The sequence below is a fragment of the Leopardus geoffroyi genome, chromosome C3, assembly GCF_018350155.1.
Source record: "Leopardus geoffroyi isolate Oge1 chromosome C3, O.geoffroyi_Oge1_pat1.0, whole genome shotgun sequence".
Taxonomy (NCBI): domain Eukaryota; kingdom Metazoa; phylum Chordata; class Mammalia; order Carnivora; family Felidae; genus Leopardus; species Leopardus geoffroyi.
Window position 1 is genome coordinate 60,509,436 of NC_059338.1, and position 17,591 is coordinate 60,527,026.

Genomic DNA, 17,591 nt, shown 5'->3' on the forward strand with positions numbered 1-17,591 from the left:
TTCAAATACCCCAGCAGTGTTTTTCTTTCCAAGTCACTTTCCAAATTATGGAATGGAAGGTGTTATTTCCTATTAAGGGAATTTCAGGCAGCAGAAAACCCACTGGGAGGAAAGGCAATCTGAGGATGAGGATAGCATCCTGGAACACGTCTGGAGGCAGCATATTGAGTGGATGGAAAGCATGGGCTTTGGAGTTCGGCCGAGTTGGGTCTGAATTCTGGCTCCTTGCTACTGGAAGTGTGGCTTTGGGTCTTCATTTGTGTGAAAGGAATAACAATAAGACTTGACTCTAAGGTTGCTTTGAAAATTAAATGGGATTGTCTTTGTAAAACACCTAATAATACGTGTGTGGGTTGTAATCTTGCTGAAGGTTATGAGTTAGAGCTTTGGAAGTAGATAGGCAGAAGGCTTAACTTTTGCTTAAGGGGAAATAACTTGACACCCATGCTTCTGAAGCACAGAGATAGTGGTGCTTTTCTCAGGATGGTTATTAAGGCTTAAGTGCATGTAAAAAAGACTGACTCCAGTCCTTGAAACATAGTAAGTCCTAAATGAGGTGTGGCTATTATAATAACAGTTATAATTAGATTGCTCTACTATGGACGGGCCCAATGAGTGATAGAGATTATTTTTCTTGTCATTGTTATTATCAAATCTTTGGCATTTCTGAGTTCGTTTGAGAGATGGATATCTTCCTTATTTCAACATAAGGTAGAACCCTGAATCTAATCAATCATTTTATATAATAACATTTCTTAGGTAGGGGCAACTTAGTCAGTGTTTGAAATCCATTATGTTTTTCCAGGGAGAAGCTAAGGAAATGCAAAAGTACATACAGATCACTTGTTATTTTCTGTCCCCCATCGCCACTTACCACGGTCATTTGCATGCACCCACCCGATACGACAAGGTGACTGGATCTATCTTTAATGCCATCTTGGGCTGCGGAGAGCAGTTTAGAGCACTCCAGGTAAGCCGCTGTTATGAAACAGGATTCCAGGTCAGCTGCCTCTAGTCACGTAGATGTACCCAAACTTATGCTCTGACAGAAAAACAAACATTTGGTTATCTCCTTGTGCGTACTTGGGGGAGAGGGGGAAAAAAAAGAAAAAAAAAGAAAAGGATCTGACCTTTTGATATTCACTTTCTCCATCCTGCGTTCTGGCCAGTGGACAAGTAAATAAAGGCTGGAAACTACAAGCCTGCTGTGCCATTCTTCGTCATGAACTAATATCCAGCCAACGCCAGATATGAAACCAGAAACAAGGAGCATTACTACTCTACTGAGGCACATTGCCTTCCTCGGATCATGTTTTTCCGAAGAGCTACACCTGAATGTGACTTGCTGGGATTCCAATAATCCTTTTTTATGATCGTGGTTACGATCCTTTCGGAAAAAGCCAGTAATGAGACCCCTGTCTCTGGTGTGCAGCAAAACCCAGAAGCCAGAGCATTCCGAGAGCAGAGTGCCGAGGGAGCCTCCTGAGCCACGGGCAGGCAGACCAGCAGGACATTTTAGATGCCACGGACTGTCTGCATTTACTCTTAGTTCAAAGAACTAGGAAAAAGTTGCACAGCACATCTATTGTACTCTCACAAAAACAGAACAACAACAAAAACGAAACTGCTAAGCAGATGATGTGTGGGAGCTGTAAACTGCTTAGCATACCAGGCACACGCTCTTCTCCAGTACAATGTGTGCTTCCTAGTCTCTACAAAGCAAAACTAGTGATTCACATTTGCCCCTTTTGCCCCGTTCCCACTTCACTTAGCTCAGAGGTAGCCCTCCCTATTGAATGCTGCTGTTATCTGGTTAGCGTGCGTCTCTCCTGCTGGACCGGGTGCTGTAGGAGGCCCGGAGCACAGCTTAGTCCTTTTTTACATTCCTAGTGCCTGGCACACTGTAAACACTCAATAATGTGTGTTGATCGTATGTGTGTGCATCAGAACCCTGACGAAACAGGGCAGAAGTTCTAAACTGATGGCCAATTTGCTACTATTACCTGTGACTTTTTCTACATTTAAAACAGTTAGAGATCCTTACTTTCAACTCCACATGCTCCAAGTTACTCGTTTTTTTCACGCACCCTAAAAACATCTTCAATGCACCTACCCTTCAGGCCAGCTACTGAAGGGGTTTACACAGATGGAAAAAATCTTTTCCCCTCCTTTAATGAGATTATTGAGTCTGTGTCATGAGCCACAGTCTATATATTCAGAAGCCTCCCTAATAAATATTTTTGGGTTTATTTGATAGTCTTGGCTGTCATTTGGAACAGAAAATCAGTTCAACACCACAGCAGTTACTATTGACTAAACAGCTCCAAACCTCAATTGGCCAATGTTTTAATCATATGGAGACAATCTGAATTTTACTGCCATTGAGAAACAACAGGAACATCTAATGCAGGAATTAGGAATGCATATCAATTTTCACAGTGCAGTGTGGCAATTATGAGAGTACACTTTCTTGTTGTCATTAAAAGGGCTTTCTGGTAGCCAAACTATTGTTCTGGTGTGTGGTGAGTCTAAAGACTCCAATGGCCTCTCTGCCTTTGATCTTTTGAGTTTCTAAAGTTGTGGGATTTTGCATGCTACACTGATAATCTGGGAAAATGTACAATCACTATAAAAGGAAATTTTCCTATTAGTCCAAGAATAATCGTTTATAGCAAAACCACCTGACAGAAACATGTGGGTGCATATCACCCTTGTGAAGACCAAAGATATTTTTACAACTGAGGATTATTTTCTTCCCTTTGTACAAATCCATATGGTGCCTATTCAGACATCAGTCATCAGCAATACTGTCTAATTCAACCCCAAGAATACAGTTCACAATTTTTGCTCCAAATATGGATAAAAAGAAATTTTATGAAGAGTTAGCTGTTTCATCTTCCACAGCCCAATTACTTGAGGTCAATGGCATGTAAACTCAACTGGAGTAGGGAAGCAAACGTGAATGAAGTAGCCAAGGAGTATGGCTTTCCTGCCTTGAACATACCCTGCTTCATCTATGCCCTGCTTCCTGCTGCTTTCTCTCCTGGAGTAAAACATCTTCCTGACTTTGCAAAGGATAATGCTTCTCCCACATTGAACAGTCCATCTGTTGCCAACTCTCATGGTAATCTGGGGGCACCACAGTAAGGACTGCTGAGCCTCATTCATTCATTCAATAGAGAGTAAAGGAGGGAGGTGCCCACTATTTACTGGGGGATCTGTCCCAGGTGGACGTCTGGTTGTGCATGTCTGGTCCCAGAAATAAAAGGAAAGAGGAAGGAAAAAAAAGCACTGTGCCAACATGACTTGGCTAAGGAAGAGCAGAATGTTTTCCTCCTGAGAGTGACCTTCCTCTGACAAACAAGAGGGAGAAGGTTCTGGATGGACTCTGACACCAACTCTTTTCTTTTCCCAAATCCTGTCCAGAGGCTGCATTTGTTGGTTAAAGTAATTCTAAGTATGACCAAGTAAACCAGTCTAACTAGGGCATTTGAACCAGAGAAGACACTAGTTGTTGGGGATGAGGAAAAACCTGACTACATACATCATAAGAAAGATCCAAACAGAAGGAAAGGAAAGTCATTGCCATTATTTCAGTAAGCCAAATGTACTATGACACTTGGAGACCTGAGAAGAAGAACTTAAGGCTACTTTACTCCTCCTACTACTTTATTCCATTTTCTATCTGTTCATCACTTGCATTGAAGACACTGTTGGACTTCTAAAAATGACTGGGACTATTTCAATGGACCTCAGCCTTGGAGAGTTCAAGCTCTGGGATTATTTAGTATTACAGAGAGCAGGAGAAAAGTTCATCCAAATTAAACAACAACAAACTCCACTGCATTTATACAAAATCCTTCTACTGTCCCGAAAGCAAGGTGATTTCTCCCCCACTTTGGCACATATCCTGAAGGCTGCACCTTGGACCTTTGTGAAATCTCCTACAGCACTTCATGTACTGTTGATTTAGGCTTAGCGTAGTGGTGGAGGGCCACTGGGGAACGTGGTGTAGTAGAAAGAGGAATAGACAGGGAGATAGGGAACATGGTTTCTACTATCAGTTCTACAAAAAGCTAGTTAACTGTCTTTAAAAAAAATTTTTTTTTGAAAAAGGTTTATTTATTTTTGAGAGAAAGAGAGAGACAGAGTGCAAGAGACAGAGGGGCAGAGAGAGAGGGAGACACAGAATCCAAAGCAGACTCTGAGTTGTCAGCACAGAGCCCAATGTGGGGCTCAAACCCACACACTGTGAGATCATGACCTGAGCTGAAGTCAGACGCTTAACCCATTGAGCCACCCCGAGGGGGGGCCCCCAGTTAGCAGTCTTAAAAATCACATGAAGTTCTGGGCTATCAGTTCCTTATCTGTAAAATGAGAAGATTAAATGAATTGTTTCTTTGTATCTCTAAAACTGTAAGTTAGAAGACTAGTACATAACACAGGTCATAGGGTGGAGAAAACAGAAAGGTAATAATGAAAAACGGCACACGGTATGATTTGCCCAGGCCTTAAGCATCAAAAATTCTTCAATGGAAGTGACATCTCAATCCTCCAACACCCTTAGCACCTTATCTGCCCACATCCTTACCAATTATGTCCAGTTTTCATCTTGTGTTTTTATTATTGAAATATATGTTTTGTCTTCCCCAAGAGTTACATTTTTGTGCCTGGGTTGAACATATTATCTTATATAATTCTTAAAACAACACTATGGAATTTTAAATGAGGAAAAGTAGCTACTAAGTCATAGTGCCACTCAGACAGGAATGGAGCCTGGTTTATCTGATTCCAAAGTTCATGCTTACCAGTGCATGCTCCCTCTGTGTTTGATTATCCACCCAACACAACCTACCTAGACTGTTGTCTCTGTGAGTCTTTAGTAGGAACCCTACATCAATGTGAGGCAATACAGCTAAAATTATTGAAGAAAAAGGCAGTATGTAAGAGCTTTGTTGTAGTGAAAAGGCAGTGAATTTTATTTGGAGTTCTTAATTTAACGCTTACTTAGTCCCCTGATGGCTTCACAACGTTAGGAAATTTATTAAAGCTTAATAAGCTTCAGTTCTTTGTCAGTAAAATGTGGACAATAGCACTTATCTCAATACGTTTTTATAAAAAATTCAATGAGATATTGTATGTTGAAATACCTGAAATGCATAGTATGTGCTTGGTAAGTCCTTCTTTGTCCCCCTCCTGAATCTGCCTTTCGGCATAGGCACTGCCTTCCCAAACAAAGTCTGTAACAATAAAAAATGCTTTACCTCCCTAGAAGTTACCGGAAGCCACCAAGGCTCCAGCCATCCTGAAAGCCATTTGCTATCAACACTTCCATTGAGTTGAATGGAAGTTGCTCATCCTGCCATATACAGGATTCTTTTTTGGGTCTTATTTGAGTACTTCGTGGTCCAGAACTATGTTCTCCATGAGCCAATCTCACAATGATACTTATATTGAGTAAAATCACAAGTATCCTTTCTCATATTTTCCTCCTTAATTTATTTTTTAAAAATGCGGCCACTGGTTCTGCAACAACAGTGACCTCTACAGGGGTATTCATCGATTCATTTGCCAAACATTAAGTATCTTGGACTAGAGATGTAAAGATGAAAATGCATGGCCCCTTAGATATCTCACAGGACAGCAGGGGAGAAAAGAAATGAAAAGACAGTTAGAATGCAGCACAGAGCTATCTATGACTGACTGGGAAAGCCATGCAGAGAGTCTCTGACTCTTTAGGGCACTCGCCAGACCTGATCAGCAACTGTGGCCTTCAGCCATCCAATTCACTCATCCAACAAGTCCTTCCTGATGTTTGAGACTAGCCTAGAAACACTCGCAAAGATATGTGGCATGAGGCATGACTTTCAGGACTCTTCTCTCCTTATAGAAGCTGGTTGGCTCAAACCCTTGCAAATCCAAATTGAATAAAGCAACGTCTTTGTCTTTTGGTCTTGACCACGTAGCCTCAGTGTTATGTGGAAGCATCAAGGGCCAACTCCGTATCTGATGTATGACTCCCCTCAACTGAACTCAATCCAGTGCCCCCCTCACTGCCGCCTGCCAGCAAAGCTTCCTTGGCTCACAGGGTGGCTCATTCCAGTTGAAGCAACTTCAGCTGATAGAAAGTCTGCCATCAAATAAGCCAAATTTACCACCCTATAGAGTGAGGTGTCTTACATTTTTGTCCCCCATGGACTTCCTTTGGGTCTGATGAATCTCCTTTTCAGGATAATGTTTCGAAGTTCAGAAATGTATACTCTTAATAGAAGACTGTGTGTGTGTGTAATATAATAAAATATAACAACATATATTAAAAACAAAGTGTGATATAGATTCATGTGGTCTTTTTTATAACCTATTAATAATAAGATCTAGAAATAGGTATAATAATTACCATAATTTTGAAGTAGTGATATGTGTGATATTTTGAGACATCTGTATCAACTGTAATGTGACATGAAAATAGCTCTGGGGGTGCCTGGGTGGCTCAGTCGGTTAAGCGTCCGACTTCAGCTCAGGTCACGATCTCGCGGTCTGCGAGTTCGAGCCCCACGTCGGGCTCTGGGCTGATGGCTCAGAGCCTGGAGCCTGCTTCCGATTCTGTGTCTCCCTCTCTCTCTCTCTCTGCCCCTCCCCCATTCATGCTGTGTCTCTCTCTGTCTCAAAAATAAATAAACGTTAAAAAAAAAGAAAGAAAATAGCTCTGATCTCTATTGGTGACAAAGTGATGGTTCTGCTAACACTACTGTGGTTTGTTGCTCACATTCATAACTAAAAGAAATGGGAAATTACAATCACAGGGTAGTGGAAACAAGGATGCAGTTTTTTTTTCCACCCAAATTCACAGACTCCCCTGAGTTCTCATAGACTACCCCAGAGTAAAGAATTCTTTCACAGAGATTTTTAAAAAACTGTTCCTTGCAACCACAGAGAGCAAATAAGTCCTCTTGAACTCTCCTGCTTCTCCTAAATTAAGCCCTCCAATTCAAAAACTGACATTGTTTCCATATTCTTCAGTAACCTTATCACTTTGTCTGTATGAGATAGTTTGCTAATTCCTAACTAAAGCACTGAGACCAGAAAGTCAGCAAGTATTCCAGTGTGTTACAACTAGCCCACAAAACCCCAAGGGATGAAGGATAAACTTGCACTGGCACCCTCTCATAATGAACTTGTCTCTCACAGGAGAAAAATCTGTCAAAATGGCTATTAAGCATTTTAAAGTCAAAGCAATACTTTTCTAAAAAGAGGAGTAATTGACTTTTAATGACAGCTGATTTTCTTACTGAAATGATCATTTTGAACAAATGTGTAACACAAGGCATCAGTAACACAAAGCAAAAAATGAAAAAGTTTTTTCCCAAGATGACTGAATTTGTCATTTTTTTTTTTTTTGGCCTATGCTACATGTGTGTATTTACAGGTTTTTGAAGACTGCACCTTTCAACAGATAATAAGCAGGAGTCTCTGATCCTAGCCATAAACTAGATATAATTGGATCTCAATAGAGGTACAATTAATTAAGCACCAATTCTGCTCTGGGAAATAAAAAGATGAATAAGAAATGGCTTCTGTCCACAAGGGAACCTAAAATTTATTGAAAGATGTAAACATATGACAAAAACAATTATACAAGGGAGACTAAAACCATCGTTTATTGGAGGGGAAGAAATAGCCAAATAATGTAAAGAAAAGATAATAATCAGTAGACTTATAATATTGTCAATCAAATGGTTTTGTTAACAAGGCAAAATGATACCAGAGACTTTCAAGGCATCCTGTATTATAATACTATGCCACCATTATAATTACTTGGATATTCTTTGTCTTTCCCACTTGTTTGAGCTCTTCACAATTATCCCATATAACCTTGAAGCACCTCCCACATGGTATCCTCTCCACACATAATATAAATAAGTGAATGAAGGTGTAACACACTAAGGGAAAGGTGGAGGACAGGGGTTTGAAACCCAGTTCTGCAATTTGCTTGGCTGTGTTAAATTTGAAAGCTCTTAATCTCTCTCTAAACCTTAGTTATCTCACCTGTAAAATGGGGATAATAACAAGGATACTAGGCTTTTGGTGTAGATTATATGATACCTACAAACCGTTTAACAAACAATCATCCTTCAAGGACTGTCAGCTATCGTCACAGAAGGAAGCACATAGAGCTGATGCTCAGAGCTGGAATGAAATATGATGATCCACTTCCACTTTCTCCTTTTAAAGAGTGAACTCAAGAGACTGTAGGTTGTCCCTAAGGCCATACTTCCAGTGTGAAAAACAGGAACAGGTGAAATCCCAGTTCTCCTGAGTTTCCCAGCTTAGTAAGTTTTAATAATAACCAGATAACACTCTTCTAGGTCAAAAGAGTCTTAATACCATTTGGTTCTCTAAAACAAAGTAATGTTATTGTTTGTTTACTCCAAAGTTTACATTCTCTGAATTCATAAAAGTGAGATACCTTAAGTACCTTTCCCATATTATTTGTCAAGTTGAAGTCTTGGATATATATATATATATATATATATATATATATATACCTGAAGCATTTCTATTGCTCCAAATATTTAATGAGGAACAATGAGGCATGCTCTCTGCAGGCTAGAGGATTGAGACACGAGCACATCCTTAGCAAAAGTGTTAAAATTGACACCTATCTATTTTTCTCTCAGATAGTAGGCTTGAGGATTAATAGTTTTCATTTGTTTATAGTCTATCAAATGAGACACTCCTATGACTACAGATATAAATCAAGCCACAGTCAATCAAGATTATTTCCATATATGTAATTTTAATCATTTAGTGATGAGTTGGTGATATAGAAAGAAGTTTGCTGATGTTGTTTTTAACCGAGTGAGTAAATGGCTTATACAGGAATTAAATGCAACAATGTATGTGGAAATATAAAGGGTCATGCTGGTGATAATAACCATATTATTTTATTACTGTTGCTGTTGTTACTGCTATACAAACAAGAAGCTCAAGAGCTATTTGTTGAATGAATGCTTGCATAATGGCCACGTTCTTAGCTATCAAATGTTGTGGTTATCAACTGCCTTAATCAATAAAACTTGCAGAAGATAAATCCTTGAGGTTGTAGCAAAGATTAAATTATATAATATGCAGGAATGTGTCTAGTATAATCTGGTAAGTGTTAAGCATTCAAGAAATGTTAGCTGGATCTTAACTTGTAAAGTGATTAATAAGGAAAAATTAAAGATAGCTTGAAAATTTGATGAAACTTAGATTCCTAGAAAAAGCAGTTGGCAATGAAATCTCATTACAGAGCTGCTGGATTTAAATGAACTCTAAGTACAATATCACACATTTATCAACTTTCCCCAAATGCCGCTACTGCAATTAGAAAATATAATGCGTTACTCAGGGTTTGTGTTGTAATTGCATAAAAGCAGAGCGAAGGTGGCAAGTTTCCCACAGGTGATAAGATTAGCTTCCTCCAGCCTTTAGAATCATGGTCATAGAACCAGGTGGAATGATTTTTAATGCAGACAGTATTTGTACTAGACAAAGTCAATTTGGCTTAGCATTTCACATGAGCTAGTCAAGTGTTCGCCTGTTCAGTGTGTGCTCTTTTTCCGCTCTCTTGCTGTTTAAATAAATTATAGGAGAGGAGAATTTTAGCTTGGAACTGCCACTAATCCATAACATGAAAGTCATGTTTGCGAATATTTGTGCTCTTGGCATCATATCCTTCAAAAACTCTATTTCAGGAGAATTTTTCCATTAAGTCATGTATTTCCTTTGTTTCTAATTCCCTTGCATTCACAATTCAGAAATGTTTTCTTAGTGTAACATACCCTCAAATATGTCTTTTCCTGAGGGTTCCTGCATCTCCCAGAACACTATGATCTTACTTACCCTGTTTTGCCTCTCAAACAGGTAAGTACCTTCAAAGAGATTTCTCCTTCAGCCATGGGATTCCTTTACTGCAAAGTAATCTAAAAAAAAAGAGATGGAAACCAGAGTTTCTCTGACTGAAAGGAGCTTCGAAGCGATACAATAACTGAAAAGCCACGGTGGAGATTCTCAGCCTCTAGGATTTATCTCTTCCTCCCTTGTTGCTAACACCCCACTATTAAAGCATTGTGTTTGGTTCTGTGGTGACCCTGGATGAATCCTCCCCTTTTATCCAAGCTTTCTCAGTATTGGGGCACTGCATAGTTCCAGACGGTACATGGGAGTGCTACAGAGGCTAATCTGACTGCAAATGCGGAGGACACACAGTGACCTCCCTTTCTTCCCAGACACCAAGAAATCTTTACTTTGTCCTTGAAAAAACCTTTTTCTCTGATTCAAGGACACCATACCTCCTAGCAGAGTAGAATGGCACCAGAGAGAAGCAGCGATCAGAGCCTCCAAGGCCTCATTCGTACACACAAATGGAGCCTTGCTGGGCAGCCCCTGAAGGTCCCAGGATTCACTTTCCTGAATTAGCCTCAGAATTATCCTTTCTTGACACAGAGGTCATGGCTTCCCTCACCCTCATGTGCCTGTCCCCAGCCCAATGTCCCTTCTGCCTCCTCTTCTCCCAGGAGGAACCTCAGCTTTTCTCCGAGAATGTTTTTTTCTGGGCCTCTCAGACTTTGTTTTAAAGCCCCCTCCTAAGCTACCTCCTAGGGCCTTCATACTTAGTAGCAAGTTGTGTGGCATTTGAACTAAAGAGGGCAAAGAGACAAAAGTATCCTGTAGCTAAAATCACCAACCTAGCTAAATTGAGACGAAATGTGCAGAAATTACCACTGCCAGTTACAGGCTTCCCACTTTAAGAGTGATTATCTCTCCTATGCACGTTTATACTTTGCCCCCATGATTTGGCTGATCCGTGAAAGAGACAACAGTGCGAGGCTTATGAGCCTTGAGTTTTTAAAAGGCTGGACCAGGTGTGCTAAGGACGAGGTTTGACCATCTCTGAGATTCTAAGAGGTGGATGCATAATTCTTATTTTTTAGCACATGGTCTTAAACTCTGGAACACTAAGAGACGCTGTTCCAGCCCTTCTGTTTTGAAACCAAATTCGCGAGGATTCTACACACACTATTGATTGCCAGCACATAAAATGTATTCTTGTGGCCTTGAACCTGCCTTTGACACATGCTTAATGTAAAGGCTAGGTTTATGGCTAAAGCAGCTCATAAGCCTTTTCCCTGGAGAACCAACTCAAGAAACCTTATTCTTTTTTTATCTTTTATTCTCTGCATTGTACTTCCCTCTTCCCCACCCACCTGCGGGCAGAGCAAAGATAAAGACTGAATAGCTTCAAAGAGTGCAGTTAATTCAAAGCAAGAGAAATTGAGTTCTCTCTTAACTATGTTGCTTTCCTTATTTTGCCAGGCGGCTCCAAGTCTGGAGGCAAAAGTGGAAACAAACCTTTCTGAATGTGGTATCCCTTGTTAAGTAAGGCCCTAGACTCTGCTTTCCAAAAGAAGGAAGGTGCAGACAATTAGGGAGACAGGTTCAGCTATTTGGAGACTGGAGTCTCCCGCTGGTCAAGAGGAGGCAACACTTTTCGGAGTTTGTATGCTGCCCTCTCCTGGCCTGTGTATACAGGAGTGTTAACAGCTCATCAAGTGTATCGATTTTCATCCCATACCTGTGTGCGAGGTACCTGTGTACACATGAGACTGTTTAGAATACTCAGAAAATCTCACTAAATTTTATACTTGAAGCTTATTTGAGGAAATAAACTCATTATTGCTCTGACTCTTGGATTCATATTTAAGGATGCCAATCTTTATGCCATCTTCTCTCATACCCCAGTGCTTTGACCCTCTCCTTATTCGTCCTCTTACTGCCATGTGGGACTCTGCTCTGCAAATCAGTGTTCCACATGAGCTGGGTCCTGTGGATGTGCTGGCCAAAGACATCTTCCCAACTAAAAGTGGTGGCCATGGGAAATATCTGTATTTAGATTAGTGGTTTGAGAACCATACTGCAGCCTGACATGTGATCAAGATTAATTCTATGCATTATTAGTCAGCACGTCCAATTCATATAAAGGAGTACTCTGTCGTAGGAAGAGAAACATCTAAGTGAACACAGGAATAGATGGCACCGGAGGCCGAATTTATAATTGCATTTTTCCCCCTTCGAAACAATTTGTCTTATTTGTGCTGGTCCTTTGTGTGACTTGTTTTAAGCCCAATACTTGGCACGTTTGGTTGCAATAATTCATTACTTTCTCCTAAATACTTAAAGGACCCTGATACTGAGAAAATGCTTGCAATCTGGCATGATTGCTGTAGCAACCCTGGGGTACAAACATGACTGGTCTAATCTGTTGTGTGCCTGTGACTGCGCAGCCTCTCAATGTTTGTCCTTGACCTAGGCCGGCCAGGCCTCTCCATATCAATAGGAACTCAGGCGCCCAGACTGGAAGCCTAATTCCATTCCTTTGCTTTAGAAGAAGAGGGCTAAGGAAGAGGTGTTTACTCTAAAGAGATTTAAAGGCATGTACCTTGTTTAAACTTTACCAAACGGGTAACTTGCGGGCATCTAAAGCTCTGGCTGGCTATACTAAAATGCACAGGGAATGAACTTTTGATTACTTCTCTCAGTGAAGAATGATAGCACAAAACAATGAGTAATCAAAGCATTGTTTACATTTATCTTCAAAAAGCCATCGTGTCTCTTAGTTCAGACAAAGTGTGTATATACATTCAGTCTCAAATTTACTTTGTCGCCACCAACATGACCAAAGTTGCTTTAGAGTTTGAATGGCAAGAGGGAAATGGGCCTCAATTTATTTCAGATATTATATATTTATAGATTGAAAATGTTTATAGTGACACAAGACTACACTTTTAACTGTAAATAGAATTTAGTTGGGTCAATTAATTAGTATTTATTTAAATAGGTGAATTCTTCACAGTTTCCTTTGTGATGTAAAAAGAGAAAAGTATTCATCTATAAAATAAAAATGCTCTCTCCTAAATAAAATATTCATTTGCCATGTATATTCTTTGACATGATTTCAAAAATACCCTGTTAAATCATTCAAACTTGGCAATGGGCAAAAATATGGACATTTTTCATGACTATATGCATGCATTTTCCTTAATGACAAAAGAACATGTTCATTTGATAAAAAAAAAAAAAAGGTCAATGTAAATTCTCCATTGTGATATGTAAAACAAATACCTTTCTTATAACTTCCTTATCTACCTTGGGCAGGCACATGTCTTGGATAAGGAGTGCCCTGAAAACCAGCCATGACAGAATGGGGAATTGATTGCGAATTACCAACGGATGGTTTGAATATGTTCCACCAAGAATCCACAGAGAACAGTGCTAGTAAGATAAGGTATTCTATTGCTCCTGCACCTGCTACAGTGACATTCTCTTGTTGAACTAGAGCCTCAATCCGAATGTGTTCTTCACTGCAGGAAAAGCTGGTTTTCCAGGCATTCAGGGCAGTTATACACCAGTTATTTGAGGATCGCCCAAAGCGAGACTAATCTTTTAACTCAGGCTTCATTCAATCTCTATTGGCTTTTCGAAGGGCAAGACTGAACTCATTAAGCAATGTTAATTTAATCACAAGTAATCAACAGGAAAAAAAAAGTTATATAACCATCTTCAAATTTTGAAATCAAACATGGTAAAAACCCAGGGAATAGATTTTTTTTTAAACAAAACTCATGTCTCAAAATAAAATGAAGGAAAAATGGAAAAGAAATGGCCAGATGTCTACCGAATTCAGTATCAAATCAAATCAAACCAAAAATGGGCATTTCCTTACAAGTATCACATTTATAATACATTTCCAATTCACGACTTTTTCATGTAGTAATATATGAGGTCTTGAAACTCATCCTGCCTGAGGGTGCAGAATACAAATGCATTTTCCACTCATAAGACGATGTAAAAATAAATCAGGTACACAAGAAGAGTCACTGACCATTACACTGAGAAATCCCTTTCTCCCTTCTCGCTTCTTCTTCAACCACAGCAAAGCGATACAGAGATATTTCACTCAAGAGCTTAGTTCACGTTGGCCATTCGCTTTAAAGATCAAAACCATGCTCAAGTCCGCTCTGGTTCCTGTTCCTCTGGGGAGGCTATTAACCTGATAGGTAGGTGGGAATGCTCAAAGCCTGCTTTCTAACAATCAGATAGTGTTTGAGTTGCTGTAGGTCACAGTTATAACGGAGGTCACCGAGATATAGAAGTGGGCAGCATGGCAACATGCAGGTACTGATGTTATTTTAAAGGAAGAGATGACGGTCAAGTTTGAAGGTCCTTGTTTTACACTCACGGATAATTCGATAGGTGAATATACCCTGTGGCCCCCAAACACATGTTAACAGCTTTGATTATCCAGGGTGAATCAAGCGAGCCACTCACTCAGTGCTTTCTACCCTGACCGGCAGTGGAACCAACGATGTCCATTACTTTTAAGTGCCTGGCGAACGTAGAAACCAGAAACCTTGTCTGTGCCACATTAGTCGTGACAAGCTGCATACCTGCAATGACGTGATGGAAGCCTCCTCCTCGGGTCCCTCTCCTCTGAGCTATATAGTCCACTGCCGGCCGCGCGCTGGCTCTCCCTCTGCCGCCTTCGGGGGCCGGAGTGCCGCGGACGCGCATGCGGAGGCGCGCGGGGCTGGGGGCCGCGGGCAGCCGGCTCCGCGGGGCGCGCTGGGCTGCGGCTCGCAGATGTGCACGGGCGCGAGACTCGGCTCTGACTCGGCGCGGCGCTGCACCGGGATATTACCGCGGTCTGGGATTTCTATTGGCTCCGCGCACCAAACAAATCACACCCGCCACCCCCCTTCTCGGTTTCACTCAGCGCTTGTTTCTCATCTAACCCACAAACGTTGCAGCCACACACACTTCACTCGCTTGCAGTGTTTCTCTTTTTCTCCTTCCAGTCTGGATTTACAACCCTGTGGTCAGCTGTAACATTTTTTTTAGCAGACTTCCAATCCAAACCTTCTTGTTTATGTAGAGAAATTCTCCATCCTCCAAACCCGCAAAAACCACTCATTCCCCTCAGATCTTCCTCCTTTTGTTGATGGGTTTGCAATGTGAAGAATGTACAAAGCCTGTGTGTGTGTGTGTGTGTGTGTGTGTGTGTGTGTGTGTGATGCGTCCGTGTGTGCGCGCGCGGGCGAACACACACACGCACACACACGCACACACTCACACACACACACCAGACTCCTTTTGTTTTGAATAACTGAGGTCAGTGAAATTAAAGGCAAGCTGAGCCCAATAACCTAAGTGAGAGCTCAACTAATAAAATCTTGAATGAATTCAGTGGAAAACACTCATTGCTTGAGTTTGTTTTCTGCTCCAAATAGAGCTTTGGTCATTATCCCTATTTTTGTTTATTGAATGCAGAGGTTTTTAATGCAAATCAGACTCTTACAGCATCCAGTGAACATGGAACAATGACGCCAGACCAATTCTTGTGCTGCGTGGGCTCCGTGTGTTGTATCAGAAGGCTCCAGTGACGCCTGCATGCTTTCTCTTACTATTTTTTGGTCTTCGGTCCACTGATGGTCTCAAGACAGACACTCTCTTAGTGTGATTCACTGGCCAAAGAAAGCTGGTGAGACTCTGCTGATAAAGTTTCCTGAATTAAAAATTTCAATCTGTATATGCCAATAGTGAGGAAATGGGCCCCTCAGCAGAGAAGGAGCCCAAGAAAAATTTTCTGAGTCTGACAAACTTGGCTTGGAAAATTAAGAATAAAATAAAATTTCACTGTGTTTTCTCAAACAGACCTTCCCTTAGCTTCCATCCCCCCTAAAATCATTTTTACTTTGTGCCTGTGAAAATTTTAATGACAGTTATTTTTGATAAGAAACATTGCTTCTGAAATACTGAGCTCTATTTTGATTTTTGACTTGAGATTTTTTCCCAATGTTATGACTTTTGTATACTATTTTAGTATTTGATATTCTGGTTTCAGCCCAGCTCGCAACACATTTTGTTGCAAAGTCACAGGAAATAAAAAATTAGTTTTGAAATTTATTATCACCAAACAAACTACCTGCTTGTTTTTCTTGCTTGGACATGTTCCAAGAAGCCTTATTTTCAGAAGAGGCCAACCTGAAACCAGCCGAAATTGACAAAAGACATACAAAACAAAACCACATTTATCCACATTGGTTTCTGTCAACCACAATCCAACTTGAAATGGCATCTCCTTATTACTTTTACAACTCCAGTCCGTTCCTTTTCCTTAGTTAAAAAAAAAAAAAAAAAAAAAAAACACTGTCATAAATCTTTGAATGTGTGAAGTGTATTTCCTCTAAAGGTCTCAACATGTGTAGAAAGAAAGGAGGTATAGGTAAGACTTTCCAGATTTTCCAGGTGGAGAAACAGAGTCAGAGAGTGATAAAGTGATTTGCCTTAGGTTATGAAGGTAGACAGCAAACAGAGCTGGGGGATTCAATGATTGCTTTCCTTCTTATCTTTTGAGATTACTGTTCTATACAAATTATTCAACTCAAAGGAAAGTAAAGTGTTAATACAGCAGATTTTGGATTCCCATGTGCCTTTGCAAAGAAGAGCTAACAATTCGTGAAATCATATGATCAACTTGTAAATAGTTATTTTACACATTATTCCAGGACATGTCATGATATGTTCTGATAAACTGCCAATAATTTGTAGTTTCTTAGAGTTGTCTTTCTAGAAAGAAAGAATTGACTGATAAAAACAAGCAGGTTATTATATTTTCTGCTTGTTATTGGGGGTTCACTATCACTCTTTGTATCCCTAAAAAGACAGTGTAAATAAAATCATGGATAACTTAAAGTCGCAGAGAAATCTTAAACTTTATTTTAGGTGATAATTCAAGCCTTCTTTCTTTTCATTAATGAGGAGCAAAACTGGATGGTTAAGAGACACGTCTTCTAACCAATTAGTCACGTGATTAAGAGAAAATAAATTAGTATTTATTTTTCTACATTTTATTCTTTTGATCATTTTGCTACTTTTAAAAGATAGTTTTCGAATACCTTTCTCAAATGCTGCAATCCAATTTGCTCTTTGTACATGACATAAGTGGCAGTAATAAGAAAAACTGCATCTCAGAATGAGCTACAGTAGACCGGCAAGCAGATTAATGGCAGAACAATCCTATTTTATTTTCCACTCATTCAGCCACATCAGGATCATCCTGTTAAGGTCACTGTGTGTGGCACTTTTTACAGGAGACGTTCACAAATTGGCATGTATCCAGAGGAGTCAGTAAGACAAATGATTCTGGATATTATAATTTATAAGAGATGATGGAGAGAATTGGGAAGTTTGTCTTGGAGAAAGGACTTGAGGTGAACATGATAACAATTTTCAAATAATATATGTGAAAAAGGAAATATATTTATCTTCCATATATGCTTCACATGTATTGTCATTTTCACAAATATTTTCTTGAATCTTTTAAGAGCCCTATGAGGAATATAGGATATGTAGTATTAGCCCGATTTTACAGATAAAGTCTGTATAGAAAAGGAGAGTAAACTAACATGATTTAGTTATGGTTAAGCCAGTAAAGGATGGGAAAAACTTGAAAAACATTCCAAGCCCAGTGCTCTTCTGGGGAGAAGGTA

At 40.0% G+C, this 17,591-nt stretch overlaps 1 protein-coding gene across 3 annotated transcripts in view; it reads right to left on the reverse strand.

Annotated features, from left to right (window-relative positions):
* The window catches only part of GREM2 (gremlin 2, DAN family BMP antagonist), a 110,734-nt gene extending 95,700 nt beyond the window's left edge, over positions 1–15,034 (reverse strand). The window contains exons 1-2 of one of the 3 annotated variants that reach the window (XM_045453087.1): positions 13,925–15,034; positions 9,886–9,965 (exon numbers count right to left, since the gene is read on the reverse strand). In XM_045453087.1, coding sequence (XP_045309043.1) covers positions 9,886–9,941 — 56 coding nt within the window. In that variant the 5' untranslated portion in view covers positions 9,942–9,965; positions 13,925–15,034. The remainder of the gene's footprint in view (positions 1–9,885; positions 9,966–13,924) is intronic. The other 2 variants (XM_045453086.1, XM_045453088.1) reach the window with 2 other exon arrangements.
* Between the last annotated feature and the right edge of the window lie 2,557 nt (positions 15,035–17,591).